This window comes from Gavia stellata, chromosome 2, assembly GCF_030936135.1.
Source record: "Gavia stellata isolate bGavSte3 chromosome 2, bGavSte3.hap2, whole genome shotgun sequence".
NCBI lineage: Eukaryota > Metazoa > Chordata > Aves > Gaviiformes > Gaviidae > Gavia > Gavia stellata.
This window is the reverse complement of record NC_082595.1, coordinates 15319087-15337137: the sequence shown is the minus strand read 5'-3', so window position 1 is coordinate 15337137 and position 18051 is coordinate 15319087. Positions and strand designations below refer to the sequence as shown.

The following is an 18051-nucleotide window of genomic DNA, read 5'->3' as shown; positions in this document are numbered from 1 at the left end:
CAAGCTGTTAACATACTCCCTTAAGCTGCTATTCTAATTGAATTTCATGAGCCACGTACATTTGAAATCAAGCAAATCTATAAGACTATACTCTAAGTGTGCTGGTTTCTTGCTGTAGATCACTGACCGGTGTATTGCAAAGTCAGTATTAGATTTTAGATGACTGTACAGAAATGCCTAAGTTGTGAGTTTAAAGTCAATTCTCATGAACAGATTAAAACTCTAAGTAACTGAAGCCATAAGTTCATCACCTTTGCACACCAATGCCTTCAGCTTCGCATAATATCACAAAACCTGATATTCTTATCACTGACTACTTTTAGTATGATGGACCTTAACAATCCACATTTTGATATTTTTCTGCAGTGTCTGTACAATACCTTTCAGATGAAAGAACTGTAAATAAAAAGCTTTACCAGACTTACAAGTCCAGTTGTTAAATTTATACTGATCAGGAAGCTCAATAATATATACAATATCAAAAGACCCAAGAGAATGCCACTTCTTCACTGTGAAAGGATGTCAGCGGGTATGTTGTGTCCTTCCCCCACTTCATTTGAGCTCCAAACACAATAAATAATGAGTAATTTTACAAAGCAACTCTGAGTAGCTAAACTGACACCTCCTTCTAATTTCCCCAGAATCTCTCTTCCTCAAATTCATAAAGCCTCAGTTGCTATAATCTGCACCAAATTTATCCCACCCAGGATCAATCCTGAAGCATAACATGTTAACCCCAAGCCATGTTAGCACATCCAGTGTAGTGACTCTGTGGCTTTTTCAAAACCAGGGACAGCCTTGTGTAAACCACAGGCTAGTAGTTTGCCAAGCAGGCAACACCAATATAATCTCACTATTGGTTTTATAAACACGCTCAGGTGTTGGGCTATCAGGCTTTGCTGCACAGCACAGCTGTTCCACAGCAGACACCAGCTGCACTTACTCCCTCTTCACGCAACTCCAGCTGTAGGATCCTAAGCCTTTCTTACTGCTAGTAACAAAGACGAGGCCCTAAAAATGGAACATTAAATATTCTGTTTCTTCAAATGAGTGACCCAAATGGAAGTCCCCTTTCCTCTGAATTTAGTGCATGAACGATCAAACAACAAATACTTTAAAAAAAATTTACATTTTGTCTGCTGTTGTCTTCTACCGTATTAACTACACTTATGGGATTATAAATGATATACAGAATTATGAGTTAGGATGACAACTTTCAAAGGTGCTCAAAACAATTCGTTCTGCATTTCAAAGGGTTATGCACATCCAACCCTCCAGACCCTTTGAGAGCCTCTGTATATTCATACACAGGTAGGCTAGATACCGGAGGCACTCCAAGTACATGCATGCAGAATACCTCTAGATGGTAATTTTTTCACTGTAACACTAAAGCTGGTGCTGTCCCCAGCTAGTCACCCAGAAAGGCAGCCCAACTTCAAACTACTGACTCTGCTTTGACAGTCTGGAAGCCTGGTTTTATAGATCCATACCTCTACAGAGAAAGCTCCAGTGTCAAGAAGGCAGCAAAACGGAAGCCCTACGTTTCTGTTTGTTCTCTACAGCTGAAGGAAAGCATCCCCACAATAAAGTGGTTGCAGAATTAAAACAGAAAAAACAAACAACCAAACCATAAACCCAATAGCCTGCAAAAGCTATGCTACAAAAAGGAAATAGAAATGTGATAGTAAGAATCCTTCTTTTAGAAAAGAAAAGTAAGAAGAGTGATTGACAGATAAGGAAAAAGCTGCAAGACAGAAAGAAAGATATCTACAAGGTATCAGGCAGAAAACGTATTTCAGTAGTCTAGGTCTCAGCCCCAGTCTCCCCTCTGTAAAAATGAGGATCCTGATACCTCCATCGCAAAACTCTGATATTAAAGCCGTAATGCTTGTGCCATACTCCTGGGTGACATGGAGGAATACAGTTTCTCCATGCATTACACTTCCTCTTAGGAATGCTGTGAAGATGACTATGCTCAAGATTCCCCAGACTCAGGTATTTTGCTAATGAATTTCATTACTACCTGAGACAGATAAGATCTACGTATCACTGTGTGTAAATCTAAGGCAGACAAAAGCCTCTTCTGGAACCATTGACACAAAAGGCTGGATTATTCATTTTATAAGAAGATTTTATACCTGAATTATGAGTGAATGCCCATCCCATCATTTCCCATTACTGACATCCTCATTTGTTTAAAGGAATTATATGAACAGAAATAAAGGCAAAAATTACAGAAGAGAGAGGAGATAATGTGTTCTATCACAAGTAGATGCAGGACAACTAAGTATGTAAAAACTTGTCTGACCAGTTCACACCACACAAGATTATGATGAAGTTATTACACATTATCTCATGGCTCACTAAAACTTCAGACCATAAAGTAAGCAGGATCAGGAACACTTTGTGCACTGTGAAAATTAATTCATCAACCTCACCTGTTACCACAAACACTAAGGAAAACCAAGCAATACTTATGACAGCCATTTTTATGTTGTGACCTGTTATGACATTTTGAAACTTTTCTTTAAATAAAGCCTGCTGCAAATATGATCTTCCTTATTTGTGTAATCTGGTCTATTACAAAGCGGCTTCACTTTGTTGACCGTCTCTCTTATTTACATGTTCCTTGGTTTGGCACACAACTTAAGCTTCAGCCTCTTTCTCTGCTGACTCATGTGAATAAAAACACTCTCCCTTAACTACTCAGTTAGACAACTACTGCTTCCCCAAGGACCACCAAATACATTTTTAAAAGTTGCAATAACACACCATGTATTTCTTTTGCATACTGCCATTCTGAAAAGCATAGATTTGTATTTTGTTACGCATTTTCTATGGCTTTTGCACATCACTTCTACCTTGAGATTATACAGGTCCAAAACTGCTATAGATCTTATGTTGTCGTTTATGACTTTACTATCCAAAAGTGAGATAGTAAGTTTTCTTATTTTACAGCACAGGTTCTTCCAGGAAGAAACGATGAATTTTCTGTTTCTGCACAACCTAACACATTGTGAGTGGTCGCAAAGAGAAAGTAATAACTCCTACATTCAAAACTGTCAGCCTGCCAGAATGTATGTATCCACGCTCCGAGAAGGTTTAAGCACTTCACTCCTGTCTTAGTGGGGATATCACTAGCATCAAGTACATTTTCATAGGTGCATAAAATGTCTCCACACCTTCACATTATTTACATTGTAAAGTTGATTAACCGTGCATAAAGCTTATACACAGGGGTTCTGCAGACCGGCACACTGCTGCTGGGAAGCAGATTTTGCTTGCTAGTCTGCAAATAGGGTGCAGGGCTGATTCACAGTTGCTGGAAGAGCTGCGAACTTTTTGGCAGTTCTACAAAACATTCTGCCTGTAATTTGTCTTACTGATTACTGCCACAATTACACCCAGGTCCCAAACAGAAGAAGCCCATACAGTCCAGTGGGAGATTGCTGTAGGGAGAAGAGGCTTCACCAGAGCTGCCCCTATTTCTTGCTCTGCCTGCCTTCCATTTCAGTCAGATGCTTTTTTGACCTCGGTCTTCCAGGAACAGCATAAAAGACAAAATGACATTCTCACACTTCACATCTGATTTTAAATCTGATTTTAAAAACTGTAAACTTTGGATTACACTAAGGATTTTGAAAGCTTTGTTGTATTAATAACACTGACATAGCAAAACAGTGCTCAGCTGGAGAGTGCACACATTTTAAATCAAATATAAGAGTTGGAACATGTTAGAGCCTGTCAGTTTGATGTCCAGGGCACATTCAAACAAGGCTAGAGATCAGTTTGATTTTATTTGTTCAAATATCCAATGATTTACTATTGTTTTATTAATGAAGTATCAGTCAGAAAAACCAAAAAAGTTAAGGTTTTGGTTTGTTGGGGTTTTTTTACTTTAAAAACACTCTGAACAATACCACTCACAAGAGAACACGTACGTACCAAACTGAAGAGAAGGCTCGTTGGTCAGAACCGACAGTTCTGACCAACGCATTCACGAGCAGTTCACAATGCACTCACAAACTCATTCATAAACAGTTTAGAAGGTGAGCTTACTACAGATACGACACTGAAATAACCACTGATGAAACGACAGCTGGCTAACACTTTCAAAAGACTGCTGAATCAGGAGCCTAAATTCTTCGTGTGACTTCCACATGTCTGAAAAATTTACAGTAGGCCTAAATTCTGAGAAATACGTACAGTGCAATATTAAACATACAAAGAATTCAAATGATGGTGATGTAACTACCCATTCTCCCTAACTCAGCTAGTAGCACAGAGCAATCAGTATGTATGCAACTAAATGACACAGGTACTCACAACAGTTTCAGCAAAAGGGAACAGCAGTCAAAGAAATTCCCATTAGAATCAATATAGGAACATCAGCTTTGAATTGGTGTGCAAGACAACTTATGCCCTGTCTGCCCTCCAGTCATTAGTGTACAGCACACACTACAGACTTCAACTTCTGTTTGTTTAAGGTATCTTGTTTTTTGCTTACTCACACATCTACTTACCAACAAAACCAACACAGAAACGTTTCTGCTGTTTGCATTGCACTGGGCTATGACAAACAGAGGTCGACTGTACCTGATCTGGTTTTTTATACCATACTACTGTTGTACAGTGCACACCTTTCAAAAAGGATCTGGACCCCACAGTCCTACTAAATGTATCTACAAGAAGGTAATATGATTATCTGCTACCCAAGGCACCTTGCAAGAAACAGGCAAAGCAGACACAAAGAATGACTGTGAACTGGCAAGGAAAGAGCACCTAAAGAGATCATAGGAACTTGTCTAGGTCGTGGTGTCTGGGCTGCTAATGCACCATGGAATTGTTAAAAATCAGTTTAGGTGAATTTGTATTTTAAAACCTTTTACATGGCCTTATAACAAATGCATATGCAAAGCTACCTCCTAAATATGACCACTAAACCAATATTGTTTTTAAAGTCATGGACTTTACTGTATATATATATATAAATAAATAAATAAAGTATTGCATAGCGATCATCAGAAAAAGCTACAAGGTTTTGCTCTTTAGGCGAAAAGCACTGTTGCTTGCTTCTGATGCAATGGGTAACATTTCTACAAAATCAGTATAAGAGGTTAATAACACTCTTCTTTCCTCTTTCCTCCTCTCAGAGCCTTGACATGGCTCTGAGAACTTGCTGGCACAAAGAGTAAAGGTGTGGAATAAAACTTAACAAAGCTTATCTCAGCCCAGTGACATTAGTACATAAGATTAACCCCATATAACGTGTCTGTATTTGATTATTGTACTGGTAATGCTCTAACCCAGCTACTGATAAAGAAAAACGCTCAAATGTAATAATACAGTTAATACCAGCTTTCATGGAATTACACAGAAAAATCCCACAGTTCCCTAAAAATGGGTGATCCCAAACATTCTTAAAGCTGTATGGGATACTCAGAAATAACTAGAAATTTGGGAACCATGGACTAGATCATAAGGGCTGTCCCTCTAAACCTGTCAACTCCTTCAAGAGAAACACCACATCATGCAAAGCATCAGGATCTCCAAATATCTCCAGCAAAATTTCTACTATTGCCTCTCCCATTGAGATCTTGACTTAGGGACACCAAGCAAAGCTCAACTAATAGGCTGCTGCTAAGCTACCAGTAACAGCCTTTCACACTGGTAAGCATTTTCCTATTATTTCTTTTGGCTTCCCCAGTCTGCCTTTTTTGACTTGTGCTTGGACTGTAACTTTTTGAAGACAGAAACCATAATTTTTCTTTATACAAAATAAAAATACCAAACAATACTAGGTATTTTCTGTGATTAGGAGTCCCTGAAAATCCCAACAGTCAGTACCAACTAAAATTTTACAACAGCGTTTCCATTGCTTGGGAGGGTCCAGTTTTCAGGGACAGATCATGTTCCTTCAACATCCCACTGACTCCTTCAAAATCCCACTGACTCTGTTAAAACCAGAGCATTTTGCTTGAATCACAGAATCACTAAGGTTGGAAAAGACCTGTAAGGTCATCAAGTCCAACCATCAACCCAACACCACCATGCCCATTAAGCCATGTCCCGCAATGCCTCGTCCACACATTCCTTGAACACCTCCAGGGATGGTGACTCCACCACCTCCCTGGGCAGCTTATTCCAGTGTCTCACCACTCTCTCAGTAAAGAAATTTTTTCTAATATCCAGTCTGATTCTCCACTTGTGCAACTTGAGGCCATTTCCTCTTGTCCTGTCACTCGTCACTTGGGAGAAGAGGCCAACACCCACCTCTCTGCAACCCCCTTTCAGGTAATTGTAGAGAGCGATGAGGTCTCCCCTCAGCCTCCTCTTCTCCAGACTGAACAACCCCAGTTCCCTCAGCCGCTCCTCATAAGACTTGTGCTCCAGACCCCTCACCAGCTTTGTCGCCCTTCTCTGGACACACTCCAGCACCTCAATGTCCTTCTTGTAGTGAGAGGCCCAAAACCGAACACAGTATTCGAGGTGCGAATACTTCAGGCTATTCTTTGAGGGACTGTCAGGTGGTGTATAATGACCAAGTTCAAAGCTACCATATTACCCTTCTTCCTTCAACCACTTCTGTAGTATAACTAACTGGAAACAACTTCTGATTGAAGATAACTGCTCCGACAGCCACCGGTCTGATCAGTTAGTTCCCTGCTGCTTAGTGAGAAGCACAGTGGGGACATGCTCTGGATGAGAGCTGCTGGGCAAACCCCATAGAGCTTCAGATACTGGAGATGCTTCTGAGTCCTACTGTCACAAGGAGCTCACTGGTCCACCAGAGTGACAAGAAGAGGGAAGGAGCTAGAGTGGTGGGAATAAAAGCAATATGGATATATGGGAAGTAATAACAAGAAAAACGAAGGAAAAGTTAAAACAGACAGCCAGGACTTGAGGACAAGGTAATAGCAGTGCATTAAGGAGAAAAGAAGTGGGCCATGAGGTCAAATGTTCAAGAGGTGCCAAGGCGCTATGGGGTTACAAGGAAGGAAAAGGCAAGGAAACTCAGAGGAAAAAAAAAAAAAAAGATTCCTCAATAAATTCAACTAGAGCCATGTGAGAAAGAGAACAAAGTGGACACAGCATGAGTGACCTTTAGCCTTTCCTTTTCCAACACATTCTCAGACAACATTTTCAAAGACCATGGATCAATCTCACCTTGAAATAAAGGGAAGTTGATAGGTGCCGCAAAGACTTATGCAATGAGTAAATATGGTCCCAGCAAGAAAACTGTGTTTGCAATAGGTCTCTGTAGAAATCTATAGCAGGACATTTCATTCACATAGCCTGCTAGCATTGCCAATATCAAAATCTTATGCAATCCTGTAAAGGTCACCCTATCATTTCTCGACCATCTTGAAGCCAGAACAGACAAAGAAAGATGGAGAATTGGCAGCATGAAGCCAGAACAGATAATAAAGATGAAACTGAAAGAAAACCAGGATGGAGAAAACACTACTGGTCTTGCTGGTTTTTAATCTGTGAAACAAAGTAAAGCAATTCCAACCATCTTCTCATCAACCGTGCAGAGTATGCATCAGTCTTCCCTTCATGTCTCCACCACCATTACATTTGCTTCATCGCTACCACGTCACTACCTAAAGATATTTATAAATATTAACATTGACAAAGCCATGTATTTTTTAATGACATTAAAAAGGCCAATGTACTGAAGAATGAAAAGATCTAAAATGCATAAGAAAACCTGGTCCCCCATGATAAGAGGCTTGTTACGTATTTATACTGTAAAGTACTGAAAGATACTAAGTTGGAAACACTAAGTATTAAGTTTGCCTACTCTTCATTTAAGATACAGAGATACAATGAGGGCTCGTTGTTCAAACAATGCAGACGTGAAATTTATTTGGTAACATCTAGCCATTATTCACGCTTTTTTGTTCCTGCCTGTGATGAAATTGCCCAGCAGGACACCAGAAACAACCAAACTGATTCTATTGTCTGGAACAATTAAATCAGCTCAAGTTAGCCGATATAAGGCAGAAATGGCTGCCTTCAAGCCCCCGATGGAATCAAGCTTTGCCTTTTTTAATTCTAAAAGCAATGGTCTTTCTTTACTTCTGTTCTTCAACAATTCAAGCCTTACAGAGTTCAGTGGGGGAAAAATCTCTTAGAACTGCAGCGTTTCTCTAACACTGCTTCCAATAAATTAAATGTTAAAACTCCTGTTACATTTAATGGGAACGTGCCAATATCACTAGGTTTTTAGCTGTGCTATTCAGAAGTATGTAAAAATCTTGGCTTCTGTAACTTCTGTTAAATCACAGCAATGATAATTTAAGATTTTTTAACTCTTAGAGGAATGTGAGAGGACACTTAGAAATCAACTTTACTAGCAATTCAAGCTACTGACTGTGAGTAATGATCAGAGTAGATAATAATTCTGCAGATGTTCTTACATCATATTCATTTGCATTTTCCTTTACTAAAATATAGTGCAAAGTACATAACTGCCATGAAAGTTACCCAATCTCTAGAATTATTTATTAGCTTTACAGTTGCAGTTTCGCATTAACGTTGCCGAATATACTTTTTAAATCTTCTAGTTACTGCCTGCCAAATAGGAAAGCAGTTGCTTACAAACGCAAGTTAAAACTTTTTGTCAGCCTTCTGTAACGACCGCTTTGCCCCCAAATGGTAGAAACCCCTGTAACTGCTACAATTTGCATGACTCAAAAGGGCACACGAAATATCCCCATTCTTCAGACCTTGCCCTGTCTAGTTTCACAAAAGGGTTTGTTTGGTTCCCCCCCAAACTGGCAGTTTTTCAAGCTGTCTTTGGACTTCTGATCTTATTCCATATCCAGATAATTCCAGCCCTACCTTTCCATGTGGATGGAGGGAAAGTCTCTTCTCAGTCCCCTCTGACCACAGATTTCCCATAACTTGCATACCCTATTGTTTCCAAAACCTCTCTTACCATTGACTGTAGATGTCTTTCTCTCTCAGTCTGATAACCGGCGTGAGGGAAAGGAGATTAAGACACTACCGGGTAAAGCAGAACTGAATTCAACCAGCCAATTCCAGACAGAAAGGCTCTTGCCTCTAATTTTTTTAGACATTGTATTCACAGCCTCCCTTCAAAATTTGAAAACCCCCAGAAGTTCACTTAAATGGAAGTTTAGTTAGGGAGTGGAAACTAATCACACTTAGATGCCAAGTCCTACAGTTCCAACTTAAATCAAATCCTCATTTCGGCAGTATTTAAAGAATTCTCGATGGTGAGGGCAGAGATTTAGTTTTGATGGCTGAGGAAAGCAGAAACCAGGCTTGCAAGTGCAAGGTTTGTAGAAGAATAATAAATCAGTAAGAGTAAAATGAAAGTAAAGGATGTTGTTAAATATTATTTATTCTCAGTTCTCCCTTGGAACACAGGCCCCAGTTGAAGAAAGAATTTAAACACACACCTGCATGAAATCCAATGAACCCAGTGAAATCAGTGGTTTACTCACAACCATAAAGTTCTGCACAGCGTATATGGCACTGCCTGAGGTAGAATAATGATACACGCTCTCTAAAAACTGGCGCAAGAAGGATATGTAGGAATCGTTTTCACCCCACTTGGACATTTCTTAAGGTCCAGCTTTGCACGAATGCCTATGAACTGGACTGTTACTGGTAACTTTGTTCTAACAAATACTTTCTACAGAGTTCAGTAGAATTACTTTCACTATATGGAACTCCATATCAGTATTGGTATTGATATTAGTAACAGTAGGATGAGATTCTGATCAGTTGTGGGATCAAATCCTGACCTATGATAATTCAATGCCAAGGGAAATGCATGCTCTATAACACATTTTTCATGCCCTGAGCAATTTTTTTCACATCTGAAGTGAGACTTCAAAAGCTATACACTGAGCAAAGCAGGCAAAAAACCACCCCAGAAAACAGGTCAATGAGCAACACACGGCCTTCAATTAGTCAATTTGCCTATGCCAGCTCATCCCTGTCTCCTACATGTGTAGCTTTCAGCTGTTGCCAAAAGGGCAGCTGGAGTATGTGGGGCAGCAGCCACCATTCGTTACCCTCCTCCAGGTTTCTCTCCATGCCTCATCTCTTCCTATCCCCACTTTGCCCTTTCCCTCTCCCCGCAGCAGCAACCACTGAGGCAGCTTTTTCCCCCTCTATTGCTTCTCAGCAGGCTGGGAAGCACTGCAGGTAAGCAGGAGCTGTTAGGACAGAACATTTCTAGCAGGGAGTAGGAGTAGATTTATGCAGCTGTAGAAAGGGATTGATACGAGATGGTGGGTGAGCTGCGTAGTGACTGTACCAGATCCCCAGCAGAGAGGGAAAAGAGGAGGCACAGGAGGGAGACAGGCTGGGGGGAGAAGGCAAGCAAGACCCCCACCTGTACAAAGCGCTCTCCAAAATCTCCCACCTCCTCTTGCCAACCACCCTCCCTCCCAATTACGCTGAGTCCCTGTGAAACCCTGCTGATACCTTGTAGCTCTCTCACCCTCACCCCCCAAAGCTGACAGACCTTGCTCAGTGACAGCAGTGTCATGCAGAAACCTATCAAACAGGACAGCAATTTCCCTTTCATTTCAACAAATATTCTTCTGATAACAATGCTTTTCAGCAGCCCATGAACCGCAGTTTAGATGAGATGTAAAGCTTTCACAAGCAAAATCCTAGGCCTCTCAACACCATCAGCACAGATAAGTTCAGACAGTGGATGAAAATAAAAATGAAAATATGCTACAATCACACTCTGCTAGCCCAATGCCAACCTTCAGCAGTGTATGACACAAGCAGAGATTAACACGCAGAGTGACTTGCACTATAAATGATTACGATTCCACTCTCTGTCCGCCAGCTACAATAGATCACCTGCTGACTGAAAGGAGTTCCCATTTCAGCAACAGAAATGGCAGAAAGGTATTTAAAGAAAACCAAAAACCCCAACAGAAAAACTCCAATAAGCACCTAAGCAGTCTTTCCAGTTAATTCAGATTAGACGCACTGGAAGGAGACAGTTCTACTTCTCATGCCCATGGATGGCTCCCTGGACCAAGGACTTGGAAGAGTTTTAATCCCTCCTCTGCTATTGCTTTCTGGGTGACTGTAGGCACCTACTTCTCAATTCCTCAAACAGAAGAATATTGATCTTTCTCGAAAGTGCTTTCAGATTTTCTAATGTATGACATACTTGATACTGTTATTTCTCTTACGAGAGGTGGGCACCATGACTTTCAGAGCTCCATTAACGTAGGTGTCTAACTGTCTGGACTGCAACTTAAAGACCTAGTCTTTCCAGTAGGAAAACGTCTTCCATAGTACACTGTAAGCATAATGTAAAAATACATAACTCAACAATTCCATGAGTATGTAAAACCATGTACCTCTTCCCCACACCGTTTCCCATATCTCAATAACAAGTTGATGACGAGTTACTATATTAATTCATAATAAACTTGCTTTATGCATTAGTGGCACAGTTGCATGACTAACTTCACATTGATAAAATGGAAATATGAAAGGATGCTTTTAAAAAAGTATAACGTTGTAAATTTAGATCTTAAAAAGCAGCTCTGAAGAGAAAAAAAATAGTATGGAAGATATTTAGGACTCACAAAGGAAAGCTCACTGAAATCTGTGTTTTATTTTTTTCCTGACAGTGTTAGGGATTTTTTTAAGACAGCAGAAAATTAAACTGGTTTCATTAACCTAAATATAGCTGTAAAATATTTTCAGTGGAAATAGAGGCTTTTCTTGCTAAATGTTGTGATGTCCTGACTGATTTAGTGAGTTCTGCTACTCAGCCCACAAAAGGATTTCTTAGGACAACTCAATAGGTTTTCTCGTGTACAGCCAGGCTAACGGCTAAGACCCTTAGATGGAATCTTTGGCATAGGTCCAGTCACACTGATTTCATCTATCATCAACGCTGGAAAGTGGACTTGAACTCAGAACCCATACTACCAATCATCCAAACACATAAACATTGATCGCGCTAATTCACAGGAGTGTAACCACAAGGCTAAATATCAACAGAATTTTCCTTCCTGATCTCAATTCTACTGATTAAAATGGAGCTGCATTACCAACTCAAGTGCAACATTTACATATGCCACAGGTAAGGAAGCTAGATAAAGACATACTTTATTACTACATGAATTACCTAACTCAAAAAAAATACAGCCACAGCTTTCATGTTATTTGTTTTTCAATCAGAACTTGCAGGTTGTTTATTGTTCTCTATTTCAGATTTTTCAAAGTGTAAGTTCACCAACATCCTCTTGAATACTCTGTGCCATTCTGTATAACATTCTATGTGCTTACAGAAAAGCCTGTAATGTCGTAAATCCAAAGCTCTTTTTAAAAAGAACTGCAGTATAGCCATGACTAAAAAAATCTGCAAAACTGACACTTCTACTGTGCTATGCCTGTATTGATGCACCTCTGGAAAAGGAGCCATCTTTTTAATTGTCACTACACTTTTTTAGAAACCCAAGCAAATATTTCATATTGGTCTTTAAAAAAAAAGTATATATTTTGTTTAAAAGCATCCACCCAGTAAAATCTGAACCACTGATTTAGGCCATAACTTTGATTTATTTTTTTTTTTAAGATATATGTATTTTTTTTTCAGTGAGTATATCTATCATAACGTTAAAAATAATTTTTGCAACTGCTGAATACTCTGTAGATAAAAGGAACCAAGATTTTGCATATTTATCTGACTTGTCCTAATACAATAGAAGCTATCATGATTTCAAGCTTTGTACTTGTTTATCATTAGTGTTTCCACTGTAACCATGGCATCAGTATATAGCACAGACTTAACAGTGAGAAAAATACCCAGTATTTTTCTAAAAAACTCATCTCTTGGAAAAAATACAAGGATTTGCACAATGGCAAAAACCAATCAAAGTAGGTGAGCTGGCTAAAGGGAGAAACAGTTTCTTTTTAGGGAAAAAAACCAAAACATTTCTTTTCAAGTCTTTTTTGCATTTTGGACTTCTGACAAGAACCTAGAAATATATTACAGGATAAGTAAAGTAACCCTGACCCTCGTGCAGATACTATAAAACAAATACTGAAATTTCCTTACAAAAATACATACAGTATTACATGAGATCAAAAGCATTAAAGTTACTAACATATTGACAAGAGCTGTTCTCAGCACATGAACATTTTCTCAAACCTATTTAAATAGTGACAGTCCAGTCCTGCAAGAACTGTTGCATCATTCTGAAGGTAAAGAGGGGCAGCAGTGCCATCACACCGAACACACTCAACAAGTATGTGGTACCCAGTTCAAACTTTCAGAACTGCTTAAAGGGAAACCCTCAGAATGGCATAAAAAGACTTTATGGTCTCCAAGAATGTGTCTTAGGGTGCATTTATTTGGTATTTCAGGCAGTAAGGAGGAATGGGTTCCTGTGATTGCTGCTTTTAATTTGCTTGTTATAAAGCTGGGAAAGAGTACTACAAAAATATCTGCCTTTAATGCCAAGAGTGAAATGAAGGAATTAGCCCTGTTATTAAACAGAAGAAATTGACTATATCGTACCCGTAGATCTTAGTCTAACGTTGGTTTAGGCCACGTGCATTTTCCTTGTGCTGTGAAACCCATTCACTTCACAGACGACTTCCTTTTTTCAGGGTTTAATATAGACTCCAGGCACTGATGAAGATACCAATAAATCTATTTACTTCACTATGGACTCTATAGAGATGTCATGGCCACAGGCCTTATTTTAACTCAGTGAAATCAGACAAAAAACAGTGTGATTTTGTAAGAGCCATTTCTCTGAAGGTCCCTGCCTATTAACAATCCAATAAACACACTCCGTATTACAATTACAGTGACACATTCAGTAAATGGGAAGATTTTGGAAAGGGTAAAGCACAATCCTACAAATACTTGCCTCCCCATCAATTCTAACAGTGATACAGGGAGGGTGGTGTACACTGTGTATTACATGTACCGCACAAACACAGTCTTAACTATGAGGATTTACAGCACAAAAACGAGGTAAGTGATGCTTCAGAAGCGGCATTATGTTGAGCTGGCCAGTTATGATCGACTGCCATGTCCTCAATCCTGTCACATCAACAGGCAACAAGCATAGTCACTCCCTGGTCTCCTCCCACCCAGTGAATGCTGGACAGCAATTAATCCTGGTGCAATAAAACACAGCACTTATCTGATTCAGCTATGCAGTTCCTCCAAGATCATGTTCACAATGGGCCTCGATCCATTAAATTCCACTATTTATCTAGGGAACATGTTCGGACATTTGAGTTCACCTTAAAAATCAGGGCCAGGACATACCCCAGCACACCAGCCCCACCAAAATTCAAACTTGGCATCTGCAACCGGCAAGGTCCTTCCAGATTTGGCAACAAACTCACAACATGCACCACACACAAAAAGAACATATGAAATTATTATTCTTTCACTAAAAATTTGTGATGACTTCCTCATCTCATTGGTCTCAAAGATGAAACCCCTCCATGATTTCAGGAGAGCCACAACTTGATTATCATTCAATCCAGGTAAAAGACATCTGCAATACTGCTGCATTTGTCTTCTCCTGATTTGGCTATTTTTCCTCTGCCTATCACCCAGTTTTACCATTCGAGATTTCTAATGTGTAGCTTTTATAGAGCATCAGAATAATCTAAATCCTAATTATCACAATGTAACATATGTGGCAGAGTGAAAAGTATGTTAAAGTTTTAAACATAAAAGTTTTAACAGTAAAGTTATTCAGCTCCTGATCAGCATAAATAGAGCGTAATTCTTTCATGCCTTCCCATCATTCTGACATCTCTTTATACCACTGTATTAAGTAAAGAAGCCCCAAAGAATACATGAAACTCGAATCTATTAACTCTTGCTATTTTTACTTTGGTCCCGGGTTCTTTGTTTGCCAAAGAAATATTGCCCTGACTAGTATCCTTGACCATAACAAATAAATACACAAAAAGATGAGCATACACATTTCAGATGGCTGGTCAAGCAGGGCACATTTAAAATGAGATGACAGCTACTATTGTTTTATTATACATCTTATTTAAAGGACACATCATTTAACTGTTCAACTGCAGAAACGTGAATGTGCATATTCATGTTTCCTGTGTTTCTTTTTTTGTTTGTTTGATTTTTCTGTGTTAAATCACAGTACCTGAGGATGTCAGACCGAGGATTTTCCAGCTTTTTTGTACTCCCACTGAGGCATGTTAGCCTCTGGGTCTTTAAGACGCTGCAGAAGCTGTTAGACACGTTGTGTATACAGGCAACAGAATTTGTCTGGTTGGGGCCAAAATCCACCAGGACCCTTTTATAAGTTTCAGGCATTTGAAGAAGCATTGCATTAGCTCTGTGCACAGAGGTGTAGATCCTCTGGGGGAAGGAAGGAGGAGCATCAGTGTTGATGCAGTGAGCTTTCAAGTGACTCGAAGACCCCAAAGTGTCTCCTATCAGAGGTCAGGTCTGGATTTTTAAGGCTTGTCATTGCCACGCTGACCAAGAGCATTCACATTGAAATTACGAACTCGGTCTAAGTGCTGGATCTGGGTTTTGCAGTAATGTTCCGTATGGATGCATTTGGTTGGGGTTTTTCAAACACAGTAAGATAACTAGACTTGTATTTATGTAACGTAATTTCAGAAACCGAAGTGGTAATTATACGTTTCTCACTTAGATTCAGCATATTTTTCTTTCCTCCCTTGCCTGTAGACCACATGCATTAGATATACAGTAACCATGACTATCTCACTGTAACAAAGCATGGAAATAATGAAAAGCCTTCAGAGCCATTACATGCCCTTGGCAACCTAGCTCTGCAAGACAGATGTTGCATCCAGAGCCATGGCACTGAAAATCATACGTACATGTATGTATCTACAGCGCGAACACTTACCCAGTCCTCGAAGTGGCGGCTCCCGTTCTGCAGCAAGTCCTCAAACTGTATAGTGCAGTTAGCTACAAAATCATCGTACCCGATGGGGGCATCATGGAAAACAGCCATCTCTATCTTCCTGCCATTACAAACGTCGGTGACAAATTCATCGTTCCAAGCAGGACTGTTGGTCTTTTGCTTGGTTGAGGTCTGCCCGATCCTGGAGTCGTCCACGTTGAGGGCTATGTAAGGGTCCAGCAAAAAGGTCTGCGGCCTGGGACCCACCGCATGCCTCAGAGACCACGCCGTGGGTTTCAGATTCACCGCCTCGCAGATCTTGATTTTCAGCAAGCCATTGAAAACCACCATGGCTGGATGGCAGCACTTTTCCCGGGATTAAACACTCGCACAACGCACTCGCACCGAAAGGGAGGGAGGGAGGTCTCGCCAATAAATAGGAGGGCAGGTCTGGGAGCGGGGGAGCAGGATACAGTGCGGGTCTCTTCGCCTTGCTGCTGCTGTTACCTTTGATTATTTAGCCTTTGCTCTTGCGACACCCAGTGAATACATTTATTTTCTTGCCCGTGTTTCTAACGGAAAACAAGGGAGGGGGGCCGCCGGGGAGGGGGAGGCGTCCGCGGCTGCAGAAACCCCCGAATGCAATCAAAACCCGAGCATAATCAGTCGTCGGAGCGAGCAAGAGCCTTCTCCCTTCACCTAGACCATAATCCTGGATCAGTCTTTGCAGCGGAGGCAGAGCCGCGATCCCAGGCTCCCGCACACGCCAGTCCTGCCCGTGCGCCGCACAACAATACACACACACACGCGCGCGCACACACACACACACACAAATCAGAAACACCGGCCGACCCACCAGCCCTGCCTACTGCACAGCCTCCGCTCAGCAAACATCCACCCGGGGACCTTCCATCCGCGCCGCAGCCCGGAGCCGCCCGTCCTGTGCCGCCTCCTCCCCCTCCGCCGCCGCCAAGGCCGAGGACCCAGCGGAGCGACCCCCGCGCATGGGGGGGGCGACGGCAGCGGAGCGGGCCGCGCGGGTCTCGGCGGGCTCCGGCTGGGCGGCCGCCGCCCTGGCGATGGGCAGAGCCGCCGCCGCCTCCCGCCTCCCGCCGGCCGCCCCCCGCCCGCCTCCCGCCTCCCGGCCGCCGCCGGCCGCCTCCCTCCGCGCCGCGCCGCGCCGCGCGCAGCCCCAGCCCGCCTGCCGGTGCCGCTCCGCCGCTCGCTCCAGTGCAGGAAATGCGCAAAAGACGTCAGTGTGTGTGCGTGTGCGTGTGCGAGTGTGTGTGGTGCGAGTGTGCGGAGGCAGCCCCGTCCGTGCGAGCGCGTGTGTGTCTGAGCGCGCGCGCCTGTGGAAAGTTTTGCCTGTCGGGGAGCAGGGCGGCCGCGGCCCGCCGGGAAGCCGCGCCTGGGGTCGCGACTCCCGCGGGCCGCCCTCGCCGCTCCTCCGCACCCGCCGGGCGGCTTTCCGCCGGGCCCTCTGCCTCCCCCCTTCCCGGCCTCCTCCTCACGGGATACAGTGCTGAACGAAACGTGGAAAAAACACCCCCGGCCGCCTTCCTCCCCGGCCCTAAACAGCCCGCCCGCTTTTATTAACGTGCTTGGTCACGGAGCTCCTGACCCCGGCCGCCGCGCGGCGCTGCCGTTACCGCCGCGGCTACTTCCACCACGCCGGGCGCTTCTGGCGCCGCGGGACCGGGGCGGGGGACGCCCCCTCCCGCAGGGCTTTCCGCCCCTCACTCTGCCACCCGTGACAGCACCGCCGCCGGGACCCCGCTGCCGCGGCCCGGCCCGCGCCTGACGAGCAGCGAGCCCGCCGCTTCCCGCCCCGCCCCGGCACCGCCGCCTGACAGCGCCGAGCCCCGGCCCGCGCCGGCAACCGCTGCGGCCAACCGCCACCCCCCCCCCGCCCCCCCGCCGCGGCCCCCGGCCGCCGCGGCAGAGACACCGCTACGTCAGCGGGGGCCGGGCCGCAGGAAGAGTTTCCCCGCGGTGTGCGAGCGCCGGGAAGTGCCGTGCGCCGCCAGGGGAAGCGGCCTCCCGGGGCCCGCCCCGGCCGGGAGACGCTGCCTGGGGGTGGTGGCCCGGCCCGGCCCGGCCCGGCCCGGCCCGGCAGAAAACGCCTCTTGAACGCCTGTCAAGCCGTGGC

At 43.1% G+C, this 18051-nt stretch overlaps 1 protein-coding gene across 1 annotated transcript in view; it reads right to left on the bottom strand.

The window, feature by feature from the left end:
* Positions 1 to 16280, bottom strand: part of PRKCE (protein kinase C epsilon) — a 299850-nt gene extending 283570 nt beyond the window's left edge. Inside the window, exon 1 of the mRNA XM_059835828.1 lies at positions 15906 to 16280. Within this exon, the coding sequence (XP_059691811.1) occupies positions 15906 to 16253 (348 nt within the window). The 5' untranslated portion in view covers positions 16254 to 16280. The remainder of the gene's footprint in view (positions 1 to 15905) is intronic.
* Positions 16281 to 18051: the final 1771 nt, after the last annotated feature.